This window comes from Epinephelus moara, chromosome 13, assembly GCF_006386435.1.
Source record: "Epinephelus moara isolate mb chromosome 13, YSFRI_EMoa_1.0, whole genome shotgun sequence".
Lineage (NCBI taxonomy): Eukaryota > Metazoa > Chordata > Actinopteri > Perciformes > Serranidae > Epinephelus > Epinephelus moara.
The window spans coordinates 20,438,484-20,462,747 of NC_065518.1; the positions used below are offsets into that span (position 1 = coordinate 20,438,484).

General features: G+C 39.0%; 2 protein-coding genes and 1 non-coding gene across 3 annotated transcripts; 1 reads left to right on the top strand and 2 right to left on the bottom strand.

Annotated features, from left to right (window-relative positions):
* Positions 1-8,322: 8,322 nt before the first annotated feature.
* trnal-uaa (transfer RNA leucine (anticodon UAA)) lies at positions 8,323-8,404 on the bottom strand. The gene has a single exon. It is a non-coding gene; the product is annotated as a tRNA-Leu (tRNA).
* Positions 8,405-9,260: 856 nt separating this feature from the next.
* vkorc1 (vitamin K epoxide reductase complex, subunit 1) lies at positions 9,261-11,253 on the bottom strand. The gene is made up of 3 exons (XM_050060726.1): positions 10,957-11,253; positions 10,222-10,331; positions 9,261-9,938 (listed from the first exon to the last, which is right to left on the bottom strand). The coding sequence occupies exons 1-3, from the start codon at positions 11,124-11,126 to the stop codon at positions 9,727-9,729; spliced, it is 492 nt and encodes a 163-aa protein (XP_049916683.1). The 5' UTR covers positions 11,127-11,253; the 3' UTR covers positions 9,261-9,726.
* Positions 11,254-13,973: 2,720 nt separating this feature from the next.
* mapk7 (mitogen-activated protein kinase 7) lies at positions 13,974-24,058 on the top strand. The gene is made up of 7 exons (XM_050059961.1): positions 13,974-14,088; positions 16,105-16,385; positions 16,541-16,706; positions 17,224-18,746; positions 19,470-20,578; positions 21,207-21,337; positions 23,713-24,058. Exons 2-7 carry the CDS (start codon positions 16,109-16,111, stop codon positions 23,858-23,860), a joined length of 3,354 nt encoding a protein of 1,117 aa, XP_049915918.1. The 5' UTR covers positions 13,974-14,088; positions 16,105-16,108; the 3' UTR covers positions 23,861-24,058.
* The last annotated feature ends 206 nt before the right edge of the window (positions 24,059-24,264 follow it).

Consider the following 24,264-nt stretch of genomic DNA (forward strand, 5'->3'; position numbering starts at 1 on the left):
CAAACATTGGTCAAACGCCAGTCCTGACTGGATCATTTTAATAATAAAGACCATGTTTGTGCTCATGTCACCCACCTGGAGAAGCAGTGAGCAGCAGACATCACCCATTCTTTGTTGATGAGGGAACCACCACAAACATGGCCGCCAAATGCCTGCAGGCTCGCCTGCCAGGGCCAACTTCCAGCTGGAGCATCTTCACCTCCAACTATCCTGTTGTTCACGGGAGTAGTGCCGCATACTATAAAATACATCAGTGGGGACAGACTTCAGAAGCAAAATCAGAACACTTTCGAGTAATTATTCAATTGGGTGCTCAGGAGTAACCTAATTACAATTGGCTATTAGATTGTATCGACTCTTGAAAATGGGTTGTTCAAGAAAAAAAAAGATTCTGTAATCAGATTAGATCATGTAATCCAGTCTTGGATTACAGTTTTGATGTGAATCAAACCTTCAGTATGTGTTGATCAAATCTTTTTTTATTGAGATTGTGATACCTTTGATTTTAAAAAAAATATCTGGATTATCCTGATCCCTGCAGAAGGGTGGAGTCAGAGTGGATTTTAGGAACAGAATGTAATTAAACTTTTAAATTGGTCAAATACATATAAGATAAACTTTATTCCAGACTGAAGTTCATTTAAAATAATACAAAAACACAGACAATACAATAAAAACAGCACAACACAACACAACACAACACAACACAACACAACACAACACAACAAGTAGGTTTAAAACACATACAGGCATCTATTCCAGTGCTTCCAGAAGTATGACAAATATTTTGTGTCACTTTGTGCAGGCACCACTAGGGCCATGACGACTCCATTCTTTGACTGGCTAAGTTGACACATAAAACTGTAAATGCACTTTCTAAGAACAGAATGAAAAGTGGGCACATCACTGCTTACAAACATATGGCTTGCACTTGTCCATCTTGGATGCCTGAGTAAAATCCTAAATGCATCATTATATGCCACCTGGATTTTTTTCATTTTTGCAGCACTGTAACTGCACCACAAGTGTGCAGTATACAAAGAAGTACAATATGACCTAAACAAAGCTATCTTGACATCATCAGTACACACAGTACATATAAATGTATTTACATTTTGCAACTGACTTTACTAACAGTGATAAAGTAGATAAAGTAGACCTTAGACTTGCAAGTCATGTTTTTAAAAAGGGGTTTTTTAAAACTATCCCCATATGCAGGCAATATCAAATAAAAAACACTTCATATAAATTGTGATGACAAAGTAAAAGGAGTGTGTAATAATTGCACCCCCCTGCTGTTTTGTGTCTCTTCAATAAAAACACTTAAACTGACCCAACGATGGTTATTCTACCTGTTGTTTTTAAACAGTGAGTGGGCTACAAATGTGATATGTTTGTATCTGGATCAGGGTCATACAATCCAATGTTGCTTTTAAAAAAAACAAAACAAAAAAAAAATGTACAAAAGTAAAATGGATTAGCTGATCCTGGATAGCAGAGACTTCTAAATCCAGATCATTGTGATAAAGATTAAACTGGAATTAAATGTGTTTTTTTTAATTAATAAACCCAATTACAGCTGAACTTGGAAAATATTGGGGAAATGTAAATGCAACATTTCAACAAGACATTTAAACATATGAAATCTTTTCAACTCACCATCAAGCTGGGCATGTGACTCTAGAAAAGAGAAACACAAATGGTTTATATATATTAATTCTAATTAGTCTGGGTTTTTTCCAGGCAAACACCCAAAAAGAAAAGAAACAGATTATGAACTTCCTGTTGCACAAATCTGAATTATTCTATATTTTTTTAATTATTCTATTATAATTACTTTATCATAACATTTTCTAGCCATTGATAATGAACTTGAATACAGATTCTACAACACTAACATGAATGTATAAATCGCTGCCAAAAATACTGATTTTTCTGAAAATTTTACTTTGTTTTACTGAAGGCAAATCAATATATACACCATTTAAAATATACAGGTTTTCTATTAAAATCATATTTTACATCTAACATTCAGCCACTCTGTTAAAAATACTCAGCAGTTGACCTTCATGTTCACAAGACAACAATAACAAGCCAAGATCAGAAAGACTTAAAAGTCACGTAGCCACGTAGATAAATGAAAATAGAAAGTTAATTTCTAACAAGGCTTTCTTCTTATATTAAACTATTTTTCCAGCAACTGCAGCTCAACAAAGGTGTTGGTCCAATCTAAGTGTGACTTACCCGCAGATAAAAGACCCGCTAGAGTCAACACGCAGATCCACTTCTGCGCAGCCATTGTGTGACTGCATGGTTCGTGTTTGTCACTCTTTATAAGCCTGGTTTGACCTGTCACCTGCCATGTGTGGGAGTGCTCCTCCCACAAGGCACCCCACATAACATCTTGACAGTTTCCTTGTTACTTTTGCCTAGTTTTGGGGGAATGATTCCAGTGATCCAGTAATGTCATTTCATACGTACACATCTTAGAGACCACTGTCCTAAGATTATGTTACAGAATATGCCATATCAAAGACGTGATGAATATAGCTTTGATCTTGATTAAAACAAAATGTAGATGAAAAATCCTTTAAATTTTTTGTAACGTGACATCTGAAATAAACCTTAATTACGAGTCCTGGTTATTATGACATAGGGTTGCCCCTTATTCACAGTTTAAACAGAGCTTAATGCAGCACTATTGTTGCATAAATATTAAGGTTGGTCTTTACTACTTCTGCGTTCCAATCACAAGACAACCCTGTCACATATGACACCTTTGCAAAAATGTCCTGCTGTTGGGAAACAGCCAGCAGTGGAACAATTGTGCAAGAAGTGACAAAAGTGGCCATGGTCATTGTTTGTAGAAGAATCGTGCATTTCAGCACCTTGGCTTTCCTGTAGTTAAATATAGCTTTTCAGAGACAAAACACCCTCTGGTTATGTCACTGCCGTCTTACAAACTAGCAATTATCATGCCGACGTGACAGAGACAAAATATTCACACTACTACTTGTGACAGCTATTGATGGCTCACACTAAAAAGCATTTATCTATGGTATGAAGTCAGTTTAGCTTTGATTTTAGTTGCTGAGTAATCCGAAGAAGTTTATTCTCACCTCAAAACATGAACCACAGGCACCACTCATCGTAATTAAAAATAACAATTACCAGACAGGGATTAGGGGGAGTTGTTCGGCAGGAAGGGTGGGTAAGCTCTAGTGTTGTCATCTTGGAAACAAATATGTCAAAGAAGTGCGTCACTTACATAAAAACAAAACACTGACAAGCACGGTCACACTACAACGCATCACTGATAACTACTGTCTTTCAGCGAAATTGAAAAAACTAAATCTCAGAAAAGATAACGAACTCAACCAGAGTGATGAATTGTTCTTACAGACATGCTGATGAAATGGATTATGTAACAGGGAACAATACTACACAGGTACGTTTATGTTCACACTATGGCTGCAACCTTTAGATGCCATTCATCAACTTCTTTCTATTCTTTAAGTGCAAATATGCATTTTGACAGTAAGTAAAAAGACCCTTTCAAATGCAGTTATATAACACCACAACACACTGTTTGCTTGGTTAATATTTGCTACCCTTGTTCTCAGTGAAATTCTGATTAACTTTATGCTCACTAAGTGGTCCCCTCAGTAATTATTTTTTTTATTATCGACTACAAAAAAAGTTTATAACTCTGCTTGTCAAGGCTCCAATAACAGAGGAAAAATGCACATTATGCCATAGTAGAATAAGTCATCGAGCGCCACCTGCTGAAGTGGCAATGTTTGTATATTTCCTGATTGTTGACTAATTCCATGGAAACACCTTGAAGAATTTGCAGAATCAAAAGCTGGTAAATATTAGCACAAGATGAAATACTGTACTGTTAATAAATAATGACAACTGAAGTACCTTGTTGCTCTCCATGCATTAAAAACAGGCAAAAAAAAAGCCATCCGTCCAAGTTACCATGCTTTCCTACTTCCTAGACTTGATTGCATGGTCAATCGAATATTTGATTTCACAATTTTTGCTGTCCAAAATGACACACTGACCTCAGAAATAAGTTTGGGAGCTGGTCCCATATATCAGCAACTGCAGAGTTGATCCTGACTTACTTGAGGAAAGTGATAAGAGAGAAATAGAAACTTATATGGTGGAAGAAAATTGTGATTTTAGCAGTAACTTTAACATTTCAATGTGTCATTTATTGTATGTAACGCTCTTGATCTCACATGATATCATCACAAACAGCCTACTAATGTCACGAGAAATCTTGAACTTCTTGAATGGATGGTTAAACGAAACTTACATTAAACACATCAAATAAAGGAAGTCCAAGACCTGTCTTTTATTTCCAGTGCTGGGGAATGCAACACTAATGTTCCATTTTACACCAGACAACTCTCTGAGGCAGAAGCAAAGCATGCTAAAGTCAAAATTATCTTTCCTTATTCATATATTGTCCCTTGTCATCAATTTTAAAGCAACCTTGTCATGGTGATGTGATGCACTAAACATGACAACTGACTGAGTCACTGCTTATTGAGAATCAACGTGATTTTGTGGAAAACTACCTGGGTGTAGGATGAAAGATTAGGAGAGGGGTTGAGGTCATGAGTAACAATAAGAAAAGACGCTAAAAATTGACAAGAATGTCACTTTGGCTTTGCTGTGATGCAGTCTGTCCACACTGCAAGTCCACTGGAATGAGGAACACTGACAAAAGCCGCTTAAGTAGCCTATTACTTTAAGGGTTGGAAGTGACCTCCGCTAAAGCAGTCTTTAAGTGCGTATTGTGAAGCAGTGTAGACACCCAGTACTTCACTGTAAGTTTCAAAAATGTTTTGTCCTGCCAGTGCGCTAACAGAAGTAGACATGAGTGCTTAATCTGCATTTCTATAAAAGAGCTGTCTTTTACAAACTGCTTTTTATTTGTATTATCCATACCATCAATTATGTATTATCCATACCATCAATCAAATTCTATTACATAACATTTGCCATCTTAATGGCTCTAAAAATGAAATAATCTTAGGCCAGTCAAACATAAGGTGTAGTACTACACACTACCAATCCTAGGTGTGGAAACATTGGTAAAGTCTCTTTGTAGACCACTGATTTATATTCTTTTTACACGTTTTTAATGTGTTTTTGTATGTTATTTATTTGATGAAATGTCTTGTCTTTTATCTGGACCATGAGTCTATAATAAAGCTAACTGACTGATACTATTTCAGTCAGTTAAAGGTGCTTTACCACTCTACTTTCTAAATGCATCTGAAGTATTTATCTGCAATGTGATAATAATAATATTTTGGAAGTTAAGAGTCAAAGTTCCCATTAAAAAAATCTGTTACAGAATTAAATTCAGATTATTAAGGGTTATTTTCCTTACATTTAAGCCATTTTGTCAAGTATAATTTAATTTGATCCTAAAATGTGAAGCACTTTGTAAAGTCGGTTTCAACATGAGCACAATGAATGAAACGTTAATCATTCTTTTAATGCTTAATAATAATGATGATTGAGATTTTCCTGACATTTTACCATGTTTGCAGAAATATATGTTGACTTAATGGTCACTATAGTAGCACCTCCAGAAATTTTTCACTGGGGTGGCACACCAAAACCAAAAGCCATGACTGAATTTCAACAGTTTGATTTTGCTGTTTTAGCAGTCTATATAGGCTGGTTGAATACTATGTCAATATGGACATATGCAATATGCATACTGATATACTTCAGTTTCTTGTTTTACAGTTAATATCTGATGTGCATAGACTAACATCGTAACAGTTAACAGTTTAAGTTCCACAACAATCCTGTTTTAATGTGTTATCTGTGTATGCGTGTGTTGGGTGATTCCTTGTTCCCCACATGGGCCAATTGTCCTTTTCTTTAAAACGACAAGTATACTGCTTTAGTTTGAAAGAGTACATTGATTGTAAGGAACAAATCATTCACTAAGAACAAGCCTTTTCAAGTTTACGGGATAGGCTACTTGTTGGTACCCATAGAACCCATTTTCATTCAGATATCTTTAGGTCAGAGTTCAGTGGCCCCCTGTGAAATGGCAATGACAGGTTTTCCATTGCCAAAATTTTAACGTTAACTTTGGAGCGTTATTCAGCCCCCTTCCTGACAAGCTATGCCAATAGGGTTATCTTATTGAGCACTAAGGGAGGGTGAAATGGTGTGTGTTAAATGCTTGTGGACTATGTGCACAACTGAATTGCCAAATGCCTTTCATTTTTGCACTCTTTGATAAAGAATTTTATTAAGGTGTTGTGATTGATATGAGCATGCTTGACATCTTTTGTATCCATTTTTTTATTGTAATAAAAATAAAAATGCCTTTTGAGTATCTAATGCTGTAAAATCATCAAATTATTGATATTAACCTAACCGCTAACCCCCCAATTACACGACCTTCTCCCGGGAAATATTTCCAACATCCCCAATTTTTAGCTTAAAGCACAACCGAGCCTTTATTCAGGCATCACCCTTAGACTAAACTTTACATTTTTTCTCCAGTCCTTGGATCTTCAGAGTGATTATTAGGACACCATGGTACAGTCACAATGCATCATTTTTAGGTCTCATTACATAGAAATAGTGGGCTTGACGAATGAAACCCAACACCATTTTTTACCTCTGTCATGTCCGATTTTAACTTGTATCAGGACACCCCTTTCTATCTATGTTATCAGAAATTTGGATTTACCATTTTATATCCTTGTATGCACTTGTGACTGGCAGTCCATCCACTCGTTGACTGCTTCATAGAAACAGACCTGCAAAAACTGGGGGAAAAATTTCCCACAATTAACATATTTGAAGACTCTGCGTATACACACTTTTTTTTTTTTCCTGGGACCAATGTGGAAAGAGTTTCAGACAGGTAATGAACTCAAAACTTCATCTGTGTATCCATTCTGAAGAAAAGCCTCATGTCTGTGACCAGTGTGGGAAAAGTTTCAGGCAAAAAAAAACAAAAAACACCTACATCCACAAGAATTATAGTTTTTATGTATTTATTTTATTTTAGTTTTAACTTTTCGTTACGTTTTTGCTAGTTTTAGTTCGGTTTAAGTTTTTCAGAAAGCGTTAGTTTTAGTCTCTACAAATGTAGTTTTAGTTTTACAGTAGTTTTAGTTCGTTTTTGTTAGGGCCCAGTATATGATAACGTTATAGGTTTTAAAACTGTGTAGAAATGGCCATAACGTTCAAATCTTCACTAGCTACCACAGTCAGAAGAAAACTTGTCACCTGAAATTTTATCCCAACTCCAATTGGTAACTGGAATTTGATCTAATACAATGTTTAAATCATGTTCTTGTTATTTAATTCTTCAAGAATAGACTGCATGTCAAAAACAATAAGGATTATTTATGAAGCAATTGTACATAGCATAGGCAGGCATCTGACTTTAAGTTCCCTGAAAACCCCACATTCACTGTGTGTCGTTATTAATATATATCTTTGGTTGAGTGATTTGTGGCAACATTACTTAAGGGCCACTTTTCTTATTTTCAACCAGCTTTATATCATAATTACGTGGTTCGTATGTCTAAGTGTAAGTGAACTGTGGTAAACTTCCCTTCATCATACCAGCACCCACACCTCCCTGCTCACGGTAAAACTAGGCAGTGCTCGCCTAAACAATAAAACTACGCATTTCTGATCAAATATAAACCAAAATTGTGTTACTGTGTTGTGTATTTTTCGCCTAAAATGTTTTCAGAAACATTTATTTAATAGCTTACCTTTCAACTGTTACCCGAGACCGTTTGTTACAAGCCGCCATTTTGTTTCCGTAAGAAAAACTGGCAGTGGTTGCTGTGGGCAGAGCTGCTGTGGGTCTGGTGCGGCGCAGTGCATTCTGGTAGTTGTAGGTTTCCTACCATTTCAGTAAAGGAATATGCCACAGCCCTTACAGCCTAGTTTTATGAAGTTCTTGAAAATAATAAAAAATATTATTGTTATTATTTTTAAAAATGTAATTTAGACAAAAGTTCTGCTATCAAAATAAAAGTATTAGTATTAGGCTACTTATTTTTTTATTGCTAGCTATTTTTCTACAAGGCAATTGTTAATCAACCATTATCACCAGTCTCAATAAAATAAAATAAAAATATTTTTTAATTTTATTAATTCAATTTTTTTTCACTCACCACAAGAGGCAGTTGGGGGGTTCAGTACCTTCCTCAAGATCACATCAGCAGCTACCAGGTTACACTCCATATTTGGGACTCAATATGGAACTCAGATCCCTATAGACTGAGTTACTGCCGCCAGGTTTCCTACCAGGAGTGGGGTTCGAACCCACGAGGACTATGTCCATTGGATCTTAAGTCCAACGCCTTAACCACTCGGCCATCCTGGTTCTACAAATACAATCGACCAAATCGGATATTTTCCTTCACTCCATTGTAAACTAGGACCAGAACACTCAATTTAAGTTGTCAAATATTTTCATTATGAAAAATAATTGATGATCATGTATCATTTTGTCATATGGATTCTTTAAATTTATTATGTTGATCTGTTCTGTTTTGCAGTTCTGTCCGTCCTGGAAGAGGGATCCCTCCTCAGTTGCTCCTCCTGAGGTTTCTACCATTTTTTCCCCTTTCAGTTTATTTATTTATTGCATGTAGTTAAATGGTCTGTGTTTATATTTTCTAAGACAGCCGGGCCTTCATCATTTGTGCATACACATGATCTGAGGCAGTTCCAAATTTGTTTGCAGAGTACAAACAAATTCAGATAACCAAATATTGATGAATCCCAGATTTGTGCATAAAAGAGGTGGAGGTATTTTCACATAGTGGTCTGCAGATAATAACAGCAACTGATGATGTTTTATTTTATGTATTCATTCAGAATGATATGAATTTCTAAATAACTCAATACCACTAAAACCAGACTTTTGTTTGTTGCCAGCAGGTGGGGCTTTGTCCTCCTGTCCCCCTGTTTACCTGCAGTAGTGCGGGTTGATGTGTGACTAACTGGCGCACAATCAATGAACAGCTCACTAAAACTGAATGAGTGAGCTTGTATTTTTTTTTTTAACTTGAGTTACAAGCTTGTTCCTTTTGTCTTAAATTAGGGGTCTAACTACTGACTATTCCTCTGTATGAATGGCTTAAAATACAGTTGGTTGTAAAGCTGGGAATATAAAGAAGGATTTCACAACATTTTTGTGTAATATGTGATGTTTTCAATCATACATAAAATGCAAATAGGCTTTTGTACTTTATTTATGTTCTTGAAACGCAACTATAAACTTCACCTGTAGCCACAGTCACTGTGATAACCATGTGCATTTGGCTCTATCTCCTGGTTAGACTGAGTAACTGCATGTTTGTATTTCTTCAGGACCTCATAATTGACTGTAGACCAATGTATATCCAATGTTAGGATAAGCTGGACCTAAATCACATGAAACAAGAGGTAGTGTTTAAAAGTGTGTAATCAGCATCACAAATGCACACTGATGTAGAAAAAGAACTGCTGCTTTAGAAAGCTTGTTCTTGAAATCATCTTATAGATCTTCCGAGATGCATCTCCAGTCCTGTTTCTCTGAAAAGTCTCAACAGGTGTAAACAGTGCAAAAATACTGTGGGAGAGAATTTGCTTTTCAGATCCAGTGTGACCTCAGCTCAGCCCCAGAAAAAAAAAGGTGTTGAATTTTGCAAGTAACACTTTCTATCCAGCCTTTTCCTTCATTCCTTCGATTGCTCCCCTTCGTCTCAGGTTGGTGAAGAGCAACGCAAAGTTGATGACATATGTTGACACGCAGACCATGCAGAAATCTCCCAGCACAAAGGCAAGAATACATGCAAGATAGATTGAGCCGGCCACTGACACCCAGGAGGAGAAGACCAAGAACATTGCTGCTTTTTTGGACAGAGACAGTCCTGCAAAATAAACACAGAGAACAGTCCTTTAATTAAATACATGATTTTGGAAAATCATGCATGGCTGATATGCCTGACTTAAAAAAAATGGAATAGAAATGGATACATAATAACAAAACATAATGTTATATGTCATTATTATATCAAATATAAGCCTATGCTATATTGAATTTAGCTGGAAGGAGGCCCAGCCATGGCTTACTGACAGACTGAATTGCAAACTATTTTACCCAAAAACACTCAGCGCCGCTCTATAATTTGCAGAGGACAATGACAGACTAACCAAGGCCCATCTGCAGAGTGTAAAATATGATGCCAAGTACGCTGTTGGGCTGGTTCAGAGGGCTATCTTTGGCAACAACGAACTGGACCAAGCCAAAACCACGTCCCCATCTGCCAAAAAAAGAAGGAGGATACAGTTAGAGCACATTCCTGAAAAGAAAATGAAAAGATAGCCTGCATTATAGTTTATAATACCAAAAGAAGGAATGTCCTCTTGGTATTATCATAATGTAAAACTGTAGCTGATTTGAAGCATTTCTAGACAGGACGTAGGTTTTGTTTCAACACTGGGATGGGGACACATATGAATTGGAGGGTGTGGGGGTACTCCACCAGAAAATTTTGAGCATCAAACACTTAATTTTCTGCATTCTTATGAATTTTTAATGCACCAAATTGTGCAATTTATGGTGTAAATGTTATCATTTTTGCCAAATTATAAGTCCTATGCTACTTTCATGTTTTTGTTGGGGTTGACTAATGCACGTTCTAAATATTGAGTGGGAGGTGTCCCCTGTGTCCCTCCTGAAATCTACACCTATGCAACTAGAGGGGTTTAACACGTGGCAATGAAGGGGGGCAGACCTGCAAGTAAAAATCCAGATTTTACAAGCAAAAGCAAGAACCTGAAATGGCTCAATGGCCACTAAAATGTGCCCAGAAGTCGAGGTCTGGTGACTGTGCACAGCAAAGCAGGAAATAGCTGATAACATCAAAGGAGGAATGACAAACATACCTGGAGGTAAAAACCTTGGAACAGCTCACAGACTCCCCCAGGTCGCACATCGCCCTGTAATCTGGGTTGCTCTCCCGGGACAGCTCGACGTGAAGCGCGTAAACAGATAAAAACAAACCGAAAACGCAGAGAAATATGCGCACTTTTCTCTCCCATGTCGGCAACGCCATATTTGATTCAGGACTCGTTTCAGTGACACTTTTAGATGGATTTAAATGACTCCAGCAGGCTTAAAGATGAGGAGAATTCCGCTTCGTTTTCCTGTAAAACTGAATGGACCCTCTAGCCAAAGCGACGTGTTAAAAAACAGATGCTCACTTTTGATTGGTCCTGGTGATTTTTGTAACTGCCTCTCATTGGACAGTCGGGTACAGATGTTGGACCAGACAGAGGGGTGTTTACTGTGTAGTTACTGTGGACTTTACCCTGTTTGGCCCCCAGGGGAATCAGTGCATGGTGAAAGAACTGCTCAGATTCACTTCATTAGAGTGCATTCAAATTTTTACTTTAGTAAAAGTACAGAGGAATTATCAGCAAAATGTAGCCTGTGTAAAGTAACAAAAGTTAAAGTACTCATTATGCATTATATCATCAGATTATTTTTTTAAACAGAATTTTTAATGATGTAGCTGATCAAGAATCTATCTATCTATCTATCTATCTATCTATCTATCTATCTATCTATCTATCTATCCTCAAGTGTTGTTTTAGCACTTTGAGAAGATACTGGTCTTCTTTTTTAATTTTATTACGTGATCATAGAAATAGTAGGCTAGTAGAAGTCATTATTATTCTATACAATTATTCACCCTATAGGCTATTACATAGGTTATTTAGATCAGGGGTGTCAAACATACAGCCCTAGGGCCTGAACCAGCTCCCCCAAAAAATGCCCACTGGATGATTTTGCACACTTAATAGCAATGCAGTTGTGAAGGCTAATGTAGTATTTATACTTCTGCGTTGAATCGACGCCATAGCTATGATGTAGGGTCTGCGTCAACATGGAAACTATGTCATAACCTACGCCATTAGACCTCCCCAGAAATGTAACTATAGGTTGTGGCGACTGAGGCCTCCTGTCTATTTTTGAATGCTGAAACAATTTCCCTTGGTGGAAACAAAGCTTTTATTTACTTTTATTTCAGGGATAAGAAACAATAAATAGTGAAGACAATAAAGCCTCCACAAAAATAGCATTTTAAATCTTGTGTGTAATTTAGCCTTCAGGGTATTATACTTTGGGATTTATCCTGGCTTAATTTTAGCAGAGGAAATCTCTGCTTGTCGCTAGGCTAATTTATACAATGTAAAATGCCATAGGCTGGCACTAATAACATTAGCATGTTGTATTTGTTTGGAAAATGTGTTTAGTATAAGACAGTTGTTTTGTCGGTGAACCTTGTGAGTTGTAATGGAGCTGAATTATGTACCGTAACATTTGTTAAATGTTGCTGTTGTTTGCTGGTTTAAAATGAGAAGAGGAAAAGTCCGCTAGCTGCTAGGCTAATTTATACAATGTAAAATGCCATAGGCTTGTGCTAAAAACATTAGCATGTTGTATTTGTGTCCAGATAAAGACAAGTGCTTTGTCTGTGAATGCTGCGAGTTATAGTGAAGCTGATTTGTGCACTTGTATTTAAAACTGTCTCTATTAACCCATGTTTAATGTGTGTTTAATGTGTGTTTCGAATCAGCTAAACTTTACAGCACTTCACAGAAACCTCCACTGCCGATCAGTGTTTAGAGGTGTAACTGCAGAGTGACACAAACACACCACTGCACAGGTGGTAGAGGTGGCAGGTTGACTGAATGTGGAAAAATGGAGAGATGTTGTTGAAATTGCATTTATTCTTCTGCAGACATCACAGGCTCTTTGTCATCTAACTTGTAAATGGCTGAGTGTTTTTAAAATGTACTTCTTTAAATAAAAAAGGGGGTAAAATTTGGAGGTGTTTGTTATTTGCAGGATATTATGCAATGGTTTTACTGGTGCGGCCCACCTGCGATCAAATTGGACTGTATGTGGCCCCTGAACTAAAATGAGTTTGACACCGCTGACCTAGTTGTTAGTTAAGGGGAGACACTAGAGGTGAAAACATGTTTCATACATTTATCAATTTTGAGATTTTGGGCTATTTTGCTGCCATAGCATGTGTTCTTTCAGAGTAGTGGAAAGAAAACATCCAAAATACACATTAGTTCATACTTCTGTTCTGAAAGTGTATGCAGAAAGCACATATTTAGTTGGATAATGCCTCATTTGCATATTTAAACATCACATTTCAGAAAACTTGTTATACAAAAACGAATTGTCTTCATGTAAGTAATCATCCAGGGAAGTTTCATGTCGACATCTGTTGATTTTTTTTACTTAATTCATCTGTAGTGTATTATTTATTGTATAAAAGTGTGTAGAATTTTACAACACATACAAATTGTATTTTTGTCTAAATGAGTTTTTCCTCATACTATGAACCAGAAAATCCACTGCAGCAGCACTTGCATACATCAAACTTTCCAGTTTGACTGCTATGCATATTTTTGAATGTTTTTGCATATATCATTCATAGCTTGATTTAAAACATTGCATGGTTGTTTACAGTATCTTCTGATTTGTGGAGCAATAAAGACAGCCTATCCAAAATTCCCTCTTTAAAAACCTTTCACTCTAATATGTCAACAAAATGAAACAAGAATTTTGAACCTGGCTTTATCCAAAGTTCAGGTTTCTGTTCTGGAAATGTATGCAAATTTGCACATATCTAATTAGCTATTGTACAATTTGCATATGCCTATTTAAAGTCCTTCGTACATACAAAGAGGTGTAATTACAGGTAAATGTGTCCAAATATGGCCCCTCTCACATTATTCAATGCTATAAAACGGCGTCACCACCAGAAAAAAAGAAAGAAACAGAGAGCCTACTGTCTGCTGTAATGCCCCGCCTCTCCTACGTTAACTACTCCTATTGGACAGTCTTTCGGACATCGCCCCACCTCATTGGTCCGCCACATGGCCACTCAAACCCAACACGGAACTGTACGAGGAAGCGGCAGACAAAAACAAGAGATAGCCGTGCTACTACGGTATTAAAAAACACAATTACGGATGTTTTGGTTGGCTAATAAGGTGAGAGGCTGTCTCCTGACTTAGAAACATATCTCTATGCTGCCCCGTTTGGTTGTATAAACCGATAAAGAGGTGATTTAACGGTTTACGTTCCTAGAAAGCCTGAGCTTCAGGTAACTAGCCTACGCCCCTGCGTCAAAAGTGGGAAAGGCTGCGTCTATATCATGTAATTAGTTTATTTTAACCACACTGTAGTACAAAAACGAGCGGGTTCCTAAAGACAGCCACTCGTGGATTTGTTCTCTGTCTGTTTGTAAGCAGGGTGTAATGTAGAGAGCCGTGTTTTGGGTGAGCGCTACAGGTTTGGCCACCTGACTTGTCAGGCCTAACGGATGAGAAGTTGCTGGGCAGCGTGTTGCCTGGTTGCGTACAGTACTTCTGTTTAGTCAATATTGTGACCCAACAGTTGCTAAAGCATTATCTTAATCCCGTAAAGTTGTATCTGTTAGTTGACCTAAAAGACCACTGACTGATCCTTTGAGAAAGAGTGGCTCCAGGCAGAGAGTGGAAAGGGTTTGTTGTGAACTTATTTATCAGTAAGGTGGACTCCAGTGAAACTGAAATATGACCTGTTTGAGTCTGGTCTTTTGGCTTCACTGATTTTCATTTTTACCTCATTGTTTCATTGCAGCTGCCCAACCAATAATTATCTTCTGCAGCAGTGGACAAGTTTGGTTTTTCAAAGCTTATCACACATTTGCCAGCCTTATCAGATAATACTGATGTTTAGCTCTGTAAGAATGTTGGTTCAAAAGCGGTTAGGTTGTTGTTTTGTGAAAGACAATGAGACTGATTTAGCACTGCTACTAACAGTTACTTTCGTTATTAATTAATCAGCCCATTGTTTCCTCAAATAATTAAGTACTTTGTCTATTAAATGTCAGACAAAAACAAAGCAGAGCCTAAAGAAATACATTTAAATTACCTGTTTTGTCAGACCAGCAGTCCAAAGTCTATGCAAAGCTTACTCACTTTATCATCATATAGGATAAAGAGAGCAAATATGCACATTTGAGAAGCTGTCGTTCTGCAATTGCTTGGAATTTTTTAGTGAAAAGTGACTTCAGCAACTGAACTGTAACAATTAGTCGCTACAAAGAAAATTAATTGCAACTAAGTAATTAATTGTTTCAGTCATTTTTCAAGTAAAAATGTTAAACATTTGCTGGTTACAGCTTCTTAAATATGGGATTTTGCTGCTTTTCTTTGTCATTATTAATAATGAATAAAGAATCTTCAGGTTTTGGACTGTTATTCGGATAAAAGAGGCAATATGAAGACTTCACTTTGGGCTCTGTACTTTTTTTTGACATTTTAAAGACTAATCAATTAATCGTGAAAATTGGCAGATCAGTCGCTAATGAAAATAATCCCTAGTTGCAACCCTATCATACAATTACACTGAATCAAAATAGTTGCCAATTAATTTTGTGTTCATCAACTTAATGATTATTTAAGTGTTTTAAGTTCAATTTTATTAGATAGGCTATATAAGGCTGGGCAATAATTCAGTAATTTTTGTTGATCAACTCTCAGGAGAATCATATAATATTATCTTATTATGAGTGAAATTAGTAGTTCATTTTCCACATACAAAGAGTTTTGTCGGATGTGCTGCATAATTCTGGAGCACGTTATTGCTTTGAATTTCAGTTTTTATTTGTCTTTTGTGATTTTTGCACATTTGCCATATTGTAATAAATTAGAAAAAAATCCTTATCAATGTTGTGTTGATAATTTCAACTTCTATTTATATTCTGTTCTATTTTCCTCATCCAGCTGTAATTGTATTAAACAATAAAACACAGATCAGGAAAATGCCACACATGAGCAGTAAAAACAACATTGAACAATGCAGTGTTGTTTTTTAATAAGGTATCACCCAACACTGTCAGTGTACTTATATACTGCATTTGCTCATGTAACTCCAGCTGTAGAAATGAGATACACATTTTGTTCGTAACACAATTAAGACCAACAAATACATCTCACTTTGCTATTTTTGATTCTTTACAGAAAAATGTCGACTAAGGAGGGAGAAGAGGGAAAAAATGGTCAACTTGTGGCCATGTCGCCTGAAAGAATGGCCACTGACAAAAGCAGAGAAAACCAGAACCAGCGTGAAGCCGAGGCAACAGGAGGCACCACAGACACCAGCACAACAGCAAAAAACTTGGCTTTGCTCAAAGCGCACTCTCTGGATGTGAAGTTCGACGTCGGAGAGGAGTATGATGTTATAGAAACCATCGGCACGGGGGCTTATGGCGTCGTTTCATCTGCCAGGAGAAGAGACAATGGTAGGGCTGATTGGATGAAAAAACTTATTCAGTGTTCACTTGTTCAGTACTACAATGCTTATTGTTGAATGTGGACATTCATCAGTGTCTCTCACACTCTGTTGAGCACCCTGTACTGCTGTGTTTAGTAATTGGAGCTTATTTACCTTTCACAGGCCAGCAGGTGGCGATAAAGAAGATCTCCAATGCTTTTGAAGTGGTGACAAATGCCAAACGCACTCTGCGAGAGCTGAAGATTCTCAAACACTTCAAACATGATAACATTATCGCCATCAAAGACATCCTGCAGCCTAACCTTCCTCACTCTGCCTTCAAGTCTGTGTATGTACTTTTTATTTTCATGGTTAACTTTGGTGGCAAATAACACAAAGTGGCAGATAACACATCTGGAGACAAAACAATAATTGGATGTTTTATTTTAGTTAGAATATTTTCACACAACTAAACATTTTATCAAATGCCTTCCTAAAAAACCTGCATTTTGAAAATTGAAAATGTGGCCAATTCCAGCAGAGTTTCAAAGAAATCCCTAAAATATTCAGAGTTTCAAAGAAATCCCTAAAATATTAGTTTAGATTTAACACACTTTTATCTGTGGCTGTTCTACTTATATGGAGCCGTAACAGTGACAGTACGTTTTGGCATCGAAAATCAAATGTGGCATTGAGAAAGGAAACATTAGCTCTGAAAAAAAAAGTCACTTTTCAATGCCACGTTATTTTTGATGCCAAACTTACTGTTCTGGCTCCACAATTGTAGATTGTTGTACTTAGATATATGCTTTATGGCTTAATGGAGGTCACACACATCTCATATTTTCCACTTTCCTTGTGTGCAGGTATGTGGTGCTGGACCTCATGGAGAGTGACTTGCACCAGATCATACACTCTGCCCAGACGCTAACCTCAGAGCACACACGCTACTTTCTGTACCAGCTCCTCCGTGGCCTTAAGTATGTGCATTCTGCTAACGTCATCCACCGTGACCTCAAACCCTCTAACCTCTTGGTGAACGAGAACTGTGAGCTAAAAATTGGTGACTTCGGCATGGCCAGGGGTCTAAGTTCACACCCTGAGGAGTCTCATTCCTTCATGACTGAATATGTGGCAACTCGATGGTACCGTGCTCCTGAACTGCTGCTGTCTCTGAATCACTACAGCTTGGCCATTGACTTATGGTCTGTGGGCTGCATCTTTGCGGAAATGTTGGGGCGTAAGCAGCTTTTTCCCGGGAAGCACTACGTCCACCAGCTCCAGCTCATTTTGTCTGTGTTAGGCACCCCTCCTGAGGGTCTGATTGGTGCTATTAGGGCTGACAGGGTACGCTCCTATGTTCAGAGTCTTCCATCACGGTCTGCTGTGCCTCTGGCCAAACTGTACCCACAAGCTGAACCAGAAGCTTTGGACCTGCTGGTTGCCATGTTGCGCTTTGACCCCCGTGAGAGAATCAGCGTGACACAAGCGCTGGAGCATCCTTACCTGTCCAAGTACCACGACCCAGATGATGAGCCAGTTTGTGTGCCAGCTTTTGACTTTGAATTTGACAAGCTGCCAATGAACAAGGAACAAATTAAAGAGGCAATTCTGATGGAGATCCAGGACTTTCATCGAAACAAACAGGCCTGTCGTCCAAGACTGCATTTTAAGCCCTTGCCGAGGGCAAACGGCAGAGCTGCAGCACAAAGCAGTAACCAGTGTAACGCTCAGCCCTCAACTGTTAACCTGAGCAAATCAACACTGGTTCCAATGGCACAACACCCACAAGCAGCACAGATACAACAGCAGCAAATGAGAGAAGTGAAATCTCAACAGCAACAAGATCACACACCAGCAGAAGGGAACCACACATTTACAGATCAGATGCAAACCTTTAATAAGCCTGCGACCCATAATTTACCTCTACTTTCTAAAAGCGACAGTGGCCCAGTCGATGTGGACATGCCCAGTGCCAACTCAGACAGCGGCCAGCCAGAGACTATAGATTTAACAACACCAGTGTCGAGTCAGGATGCTCCATCAGAAACAATGAGAGACAGTGAGGTACAAGAGCAGCTAAGTGGAAGTCAGGCTCCTCTGACTCAGCCCACCCAGAGCCAGTCCATGACCCAGGCTCCCACCTCTATTCCTGCAACGCCAGCACAGACCATGACACCCCTACCCACCACTGTGCCTTCTCTTTGTCTCTCTGTGGCACAGGCCCAGTCACTGTCTCAGTCCCTTTCACAGTCACTGTCCAAGAATGTCAGGGCAGCTCCAGGTGCCGGGGAGGGAACCAGAAAAGAAGGAGCTATTTCAGAGGATACTAAAGCTGCACTGAAAGCGGCTTTATTGAAATCAGCTCTCAGAAATAAAGCCAGGGGTGGTAAGTGCATTGTTTTTCCATATTCACATTAAAGGGTGATTAAGTGAATAACATTGATCATTTCATAACAATGCAACATTCTGCTTGGAAACTTTGAGTCCTGGCATTCATGTGGACACCACTTGCCATGCAGTGCCCCCCAGCAGGAGAATGCGCCCAAGGCCCAAGGAACGTGGGCCAAATTCCCCAGACTCCAATCTGATTTAGCATCCATGGGATATGACGATACCCCAGAGGTCCTGTGACCATGCCTTGACAGGTGAGAGGTCCCACATTGGAGTGGACTTAGCATGGACACAGGATGTCTGTGGGTGTCCTATGGTGTCTGGCACCAGAGCGTTGGTGGCTGATCCGGTGAGCTCTGTGGGTCGCACATTGGGGGGTATAGGCATGTCCCACGGATGCTTGATTGGATTTGAATCTGGGGAATTTCCTCACCATTCCTGAGCAGTTTCTGCAGTGTGGCATGGTCATGCTGGGGGGCCACTGCCATAAGGGGGTGTACTTGGTCTGCAATAGTGTTTGGGTTGGTGGTGCTTGACAAGTGGCATCCACATCAATGACAGGACCCAAGGTTTCCCAGCAGAACAATGCATTATACCTAGATGACCAGTAATATTTACTTCACCTGTGAGTGGTTTTAAGGTTGTGGCTTATCTGTGTATATCACTGACATGTCATTCCTTAGACGACCATCATCAGAATTTTTCATCTTTATTGCAGATGGAGGTACCTCTGCCCTGGGCATTGACGCTGGCACAGGAGGTGTATCGTCCTCCCTGTCTTCTGCTCCAGACTCGCGTCGGCCTGTCACAGCCCAGGAGCGTCAGCGGGAAAGAGAGGAGAAAAGAAGGAAGAGGCAGGAACGGGCACGAGAAAGGGAGAGAAAAATGAAGGAAAAGGAGAAAAGAGAGGGGAAGCAGGGGGATTCGCTGGGTGGGGTTCTGCTAAGTGACGACGACAAAAGCCTTTTGCAACGTTGGACACAGATGATGGTCAGTCGCAATGAGAAATCTCAGGCTTCTAATAACGACGGAGCAAAGAACAAGGACTGCAGTGTGAATTTACACCGGGGTGTAGCCATCAGCGATAACACTCAAGGAGCACCGAACAATAAAACAAGCAAGGAGGCAAGGAAGGTCCAGCCACATGAACAGTTAATCTCTCAAGTTAAACCTAACCAGCAGGGCATGTTTCAGCCCCCCAGCACCCAGCAACCATCAGTACTTTTCTCCCTGAGCCAGAGGAAACCTCCATCTGATATAGTTGTTGCTGTAAGCGGAGGGATGGATATAATGACTGTCACTAGTGGCTTTGTTAAGAACACACTCAAACCTCACAGTGAGACCAACGGTAGTTTCAACTGTTTGGGGAACTGGAACGGGCCGCAAGTAGAGCCGAGGCCGACACAACCACAACAACCAAACAGGAAGCCACAGCCTCCACCGTCAGGCTTTCTTCAGCCCCAGCTCCAACCTCAAAGTCAAACCCAGCCTGACCCTCAACCCCAGTCGCAACTACTTCCTCTGGAGAGTTTTTTGACCAAAACTCCGACATTAACCACCAGAGAGACGAACGGGAATGTGAATATTGGACGCCAAAATAACCTCAACTCCCACCCTAACGGCTCCACTGCAAACGCTGGCCCGATGGAGAAGCTGTGTCCCTCTGTAGGAGAGAAATCTGGGCCACAGGCCACAAACCCTCTCTGTGGGGCTTTAGGGGTCCCCTCACAGCCTCATCCCAGCTTAGGATTCACAGATACTGGACAGCAAGGGCCCTCCATCGCCCCTGACATCCATACAGTAACGCTGCAGCTCTCAAAGTCCCAGGTGTGTCTCAGGTTTAGGTGAAATTTTGCTTTTTGCAGGTAGCATTTTACCTGAAAAAAGCTGTGTGACAAAGCACTGACAATTTTTTCATCTAGAGATGTTCTGATACAATTTTTTCCATCCCAATGCAGATTCCTGAACTTGCTTATCGGCCAATACCGAGAACCAATCTGATATCATTGCGTTTAAAAAATGTTTGAACAGCTGTGTACTACTTACCTTGTATGGATCTGGATGAATCTAACCCTACTAACCCTGTATGGATCCTCTATGGTCTTTGTTGTATAGCATGGCTTTGTAAAACATGAACAAATACATCCAGAGAATGAATGCATAGAAGTTTCTTTTATAAACTAATTTAACATTTTGCTAAAGTCTTTGGTATCTGATAGGTTCACTGACTGGCATACTCACTGATACCCAATCCAGCATTTAAGGCAGTATCAGAGGCATTTCCGATATTGGTATCGGTATTGGAACAACTCTACTTTGATTGTAGACACTCTACAAAAATTTTTTTTTGTACATACATGCCAGGCTTAAATGTCACAATCTTCTGTTTTCCTTGAACCGATCTTGAAGATACAAAGTTCAGTTGACCCAATGTTTCCCCTTTTTCTCCTGTCAGGTAGAGGACGTTTTACCTCCGGTGTTCTCGGTCACCCCTAAAGGCAGTGGGGCTGGGTACGGCGTGGGCTTTGACCTGGATGACCTCCTCAACCAATCTCTCACAGACCTGCAACACTGTGACCGGGACAGGTAAGGTCTAATACAGAGTGAGCTTTGTTTCTAAAACTGCTTTCACCAACAAAACTAATGTAATAATACTAGAACAGGACATGTTTTCTGCCTAAGTTTTACCTGCTCATATCACACTATTATCCGGGAGTCATTATTTAAATAAACACGGCTCTGCAGCCGCGCAGTAGCTCTGGGTAAACCACAGCTCAACCACAGAATTTAACTGTGGTTAAATCAGGTTATATGTAATGTAGTCACACCAGATTTTTCCCAATAAATGCAACAGAAGAGGTTATCTCAAAGGATAGTTTCTAGTTTATATCGTGCCCATATGGACATTCAAAGCACAATTAATAGCTGTAATTGTTCCTCAAGTTTGATGACGCATGTTGACCCACCAAGTGCAAACACCAGATCTCACTGCCATCCTTTGAGTACAGTGTAATTCAAGCCGAGCCCAGCCTATTTCATGTTTGCTTTTTGATGATCTTGTTTTGGGAAATTATTTATTCAACAGTTGCGTTCTTATTTTTAGTTACACTGTAAACTGCCTCTGACAGCAAAGTTTATAAGCTTTGACCAAGCACTGAGCAACAGCTGAATGAAACTTGACGTAAGGTTGGGCAATAGAGAAAATCAAATATGATATTTTTGACCAAATACCTTGACATAGATATTGCAGGGTTGACTATTGGTGCTTTTACAACATATTTACACAATGAGATTTTTGATAAATAATTATCAGTAATGTGGACATAATGACTAAGTGGGGAAAAGCAAATAATAGAACAGCTTGACCAGTCTGATAAGCTCAGAACATTACATCATTTTACTGTAATGCAGCCTGTAAAACCAGGAAGAGACAACACTTAACGATATCCAAAATCTAAGGAAACATCTCGTCTCATATCATGAAGTCGCCCTGATTTGAGCTGGCTTTCCTTAAAGATCCCTGCCAGACATGTTTTAGGACATATAAAAATATATCCAGTATACATATAAGGCCTGAGATAAATATTTGCATCTTCTACTTAACTGTAAAGACGGTTCTTAATGTATGTATACCAGAGATTTCAAGTTCACACTTGTGTCAGTTACATACTGGACCATGATAGCTTCCACACTAACCATGAAAAATCTCTTGTATGTATACGTTTCACGTTCAGATTTATGGTAAGCTTGGACAGCTTGTGTGGACAGTATCAAACTCTGCACATACATCATTCTGCAGTGAAACTTAAACATCTAAGAAGTAACAAGACGCAAAACACACGAGTGGAGGGCGACTTTGTACTACAAAGAAGAATCATTTATAAACTCAAAGTGCTTTGTTCTGAGGCTGATTGCTACAGGCTTAACTGTAGAGTCACTGGACATAACAATTGTCAATCACCACCAGTAACAGCACCCTGCATATTAGGTGCTAAGGGGACATCTATAATTTGTAGCTGCATAAAGTAACCTGGGTTTAACCCAACCAAGTGAATTACACTTACATTACTTACTCGGGATGTCCTGATTCAATCTCAGAGATCGGTTTCGGGGCTGATAAAGGCATTTTTTAACTGATCTGGATTGGCTATATTGAGCTAAATAGAGGATCTGGTCCTTTGTTTTATATCAGCTGTCACACACGTGTTTTTACCTGTCAAACTTTCATGCAGGGACCATGTTTGTAAGAGCAGAGGTTAAGTCCCAACTGTGGCGAAAACACCATATGCCAAAACTGACAGCAAGTATGCAGTATGAGACTGTTTATTTATGTTTTTTACCAAAATTATGAGCACTCATTTCACTTTAGCTCAGTGTGAGAATATCTTCTGTTCATGGTGCATGGTGTCACCTCGGGGAGACAGACAGTGGTGTAGAACTGACAACAACCTCACTCACCACACCACTGCAAAGTGAAACAAAATCCCTGGGAGCGAAACGCCAATAAAAGTAATTAATTAATGTAGCCTCACCCCATTAAAAAAAAAAACAAAAAAAAAAACGACAAAAATAAAAACTCAGTGGAACACAGTTGATTCAGGTAACTGATGCAAAGGCTACACCACGGCAACAAACACTGGAGAATACTCTCTGAAAGGGACAGAGAAACTCCCTTGAGACCGCGATACAGCCAAAGAGATTAAAGGGAGGGGTTGATATTTCACACCTATTTACTAATTACGTTAAAAATAAATAAACATTCAGGAACAGTTTGGATGCAATTGCAGAGCAAACCAGTTATATTCTGATTAAATGCTTTGGGGCATGTAAATGTACATCGATTTCAATCAGATTGAAGAAATATTGTCTATGTGACTGCAGCTAGTGTTGGCACTCATGTTTGGTATAATCAAAAGAAGGCTGCTCTTCATGTTTTTTATACTTCCTCTCTTCTCCATCAGTTACGACTCTGCCCCCCTGTCGGCCTCCCTGTTATCTGATTGGAGCGAGGTTCACCGCATGACTCCAGCTGATCTGGAATCGCTGCAGCAGGAGCTGCAACTCGGCTCTCCCATGATCCTCTCTGATACCATTCCCCCTGATGCCTGACCTTCCCTTTCCTGGAATTTCAAAGTCAACACTTGGATTTGTGTAAATGTTGGATTTTTTTAAGCATGAAAACATCAAGTAAAGACTTAACGAATTAATTTAAAAGCTAGCTTTTTTTTTTAATAGGCACTACCAAGCAGTCTTTTTTTACCATTATGACATGCTGCGCTTTCTTTACAATAAAGAAAACTGTGTCATCACCTGTTTCTGCCTCTGGATATTTAATGAACTATACTAAAATAAGCAATTTGAACTGAGATTAAGTTGGTTGTCTGTGAGGAAGACAAATTTGAAATAAAAATGAGATAATTTGTATTTCAGAAATGTGTACCAAGAATGAGGTAATGTTCCAAAAGTGGCTTTGTTAATTCAAAGGCTCTATTATTTACAGTTTTACAGCACAA

Coding starts and splice junctions, on each gene's coding strand:
- mapk7 (XM_050059961.1), top strand. CDS start 16,109: ATGTCGACTAAGGAGGGAGAAGAGGGAAAAAATGGTCAACTTGTGGCC. Junction 16,386..16,540: donor TGCCAGGAGAAGAGACAATG/GTAGGGCTGATT, acceptor TACCTTTCACAG/GCCAGCAGGTGGCGATAAAG. Junction 16,707..17,223: donor CACTCTGCCTTCAAGTCTGT/GTATGTACTTTT, acceptor CCTTGTGTGCAG/GTATGTGGTGCTGGACCTCA.
- vkorc1 (XM_050060726.1), bottom strand. CDS start 11,126: ATGGCGTTGCCGACATGGGAGAGAAAAGTGCGCATATTTCTCTGCGTT. Junction 10,332..10,956: donor TCCAAGGTTTTTACCTCCAG/GTATGTTTGTCA, acceptor TTTTTTTGGCAG/ATGGGGACGTGGTTTTGGCT. Junction 9,939..10,221: donor CACTCTGCAGATGGGCCTTG/GTTAGTCTGTCA, acceptor TTTATTTTGCAG/GACTGTCTCTGTCCAAAAAA.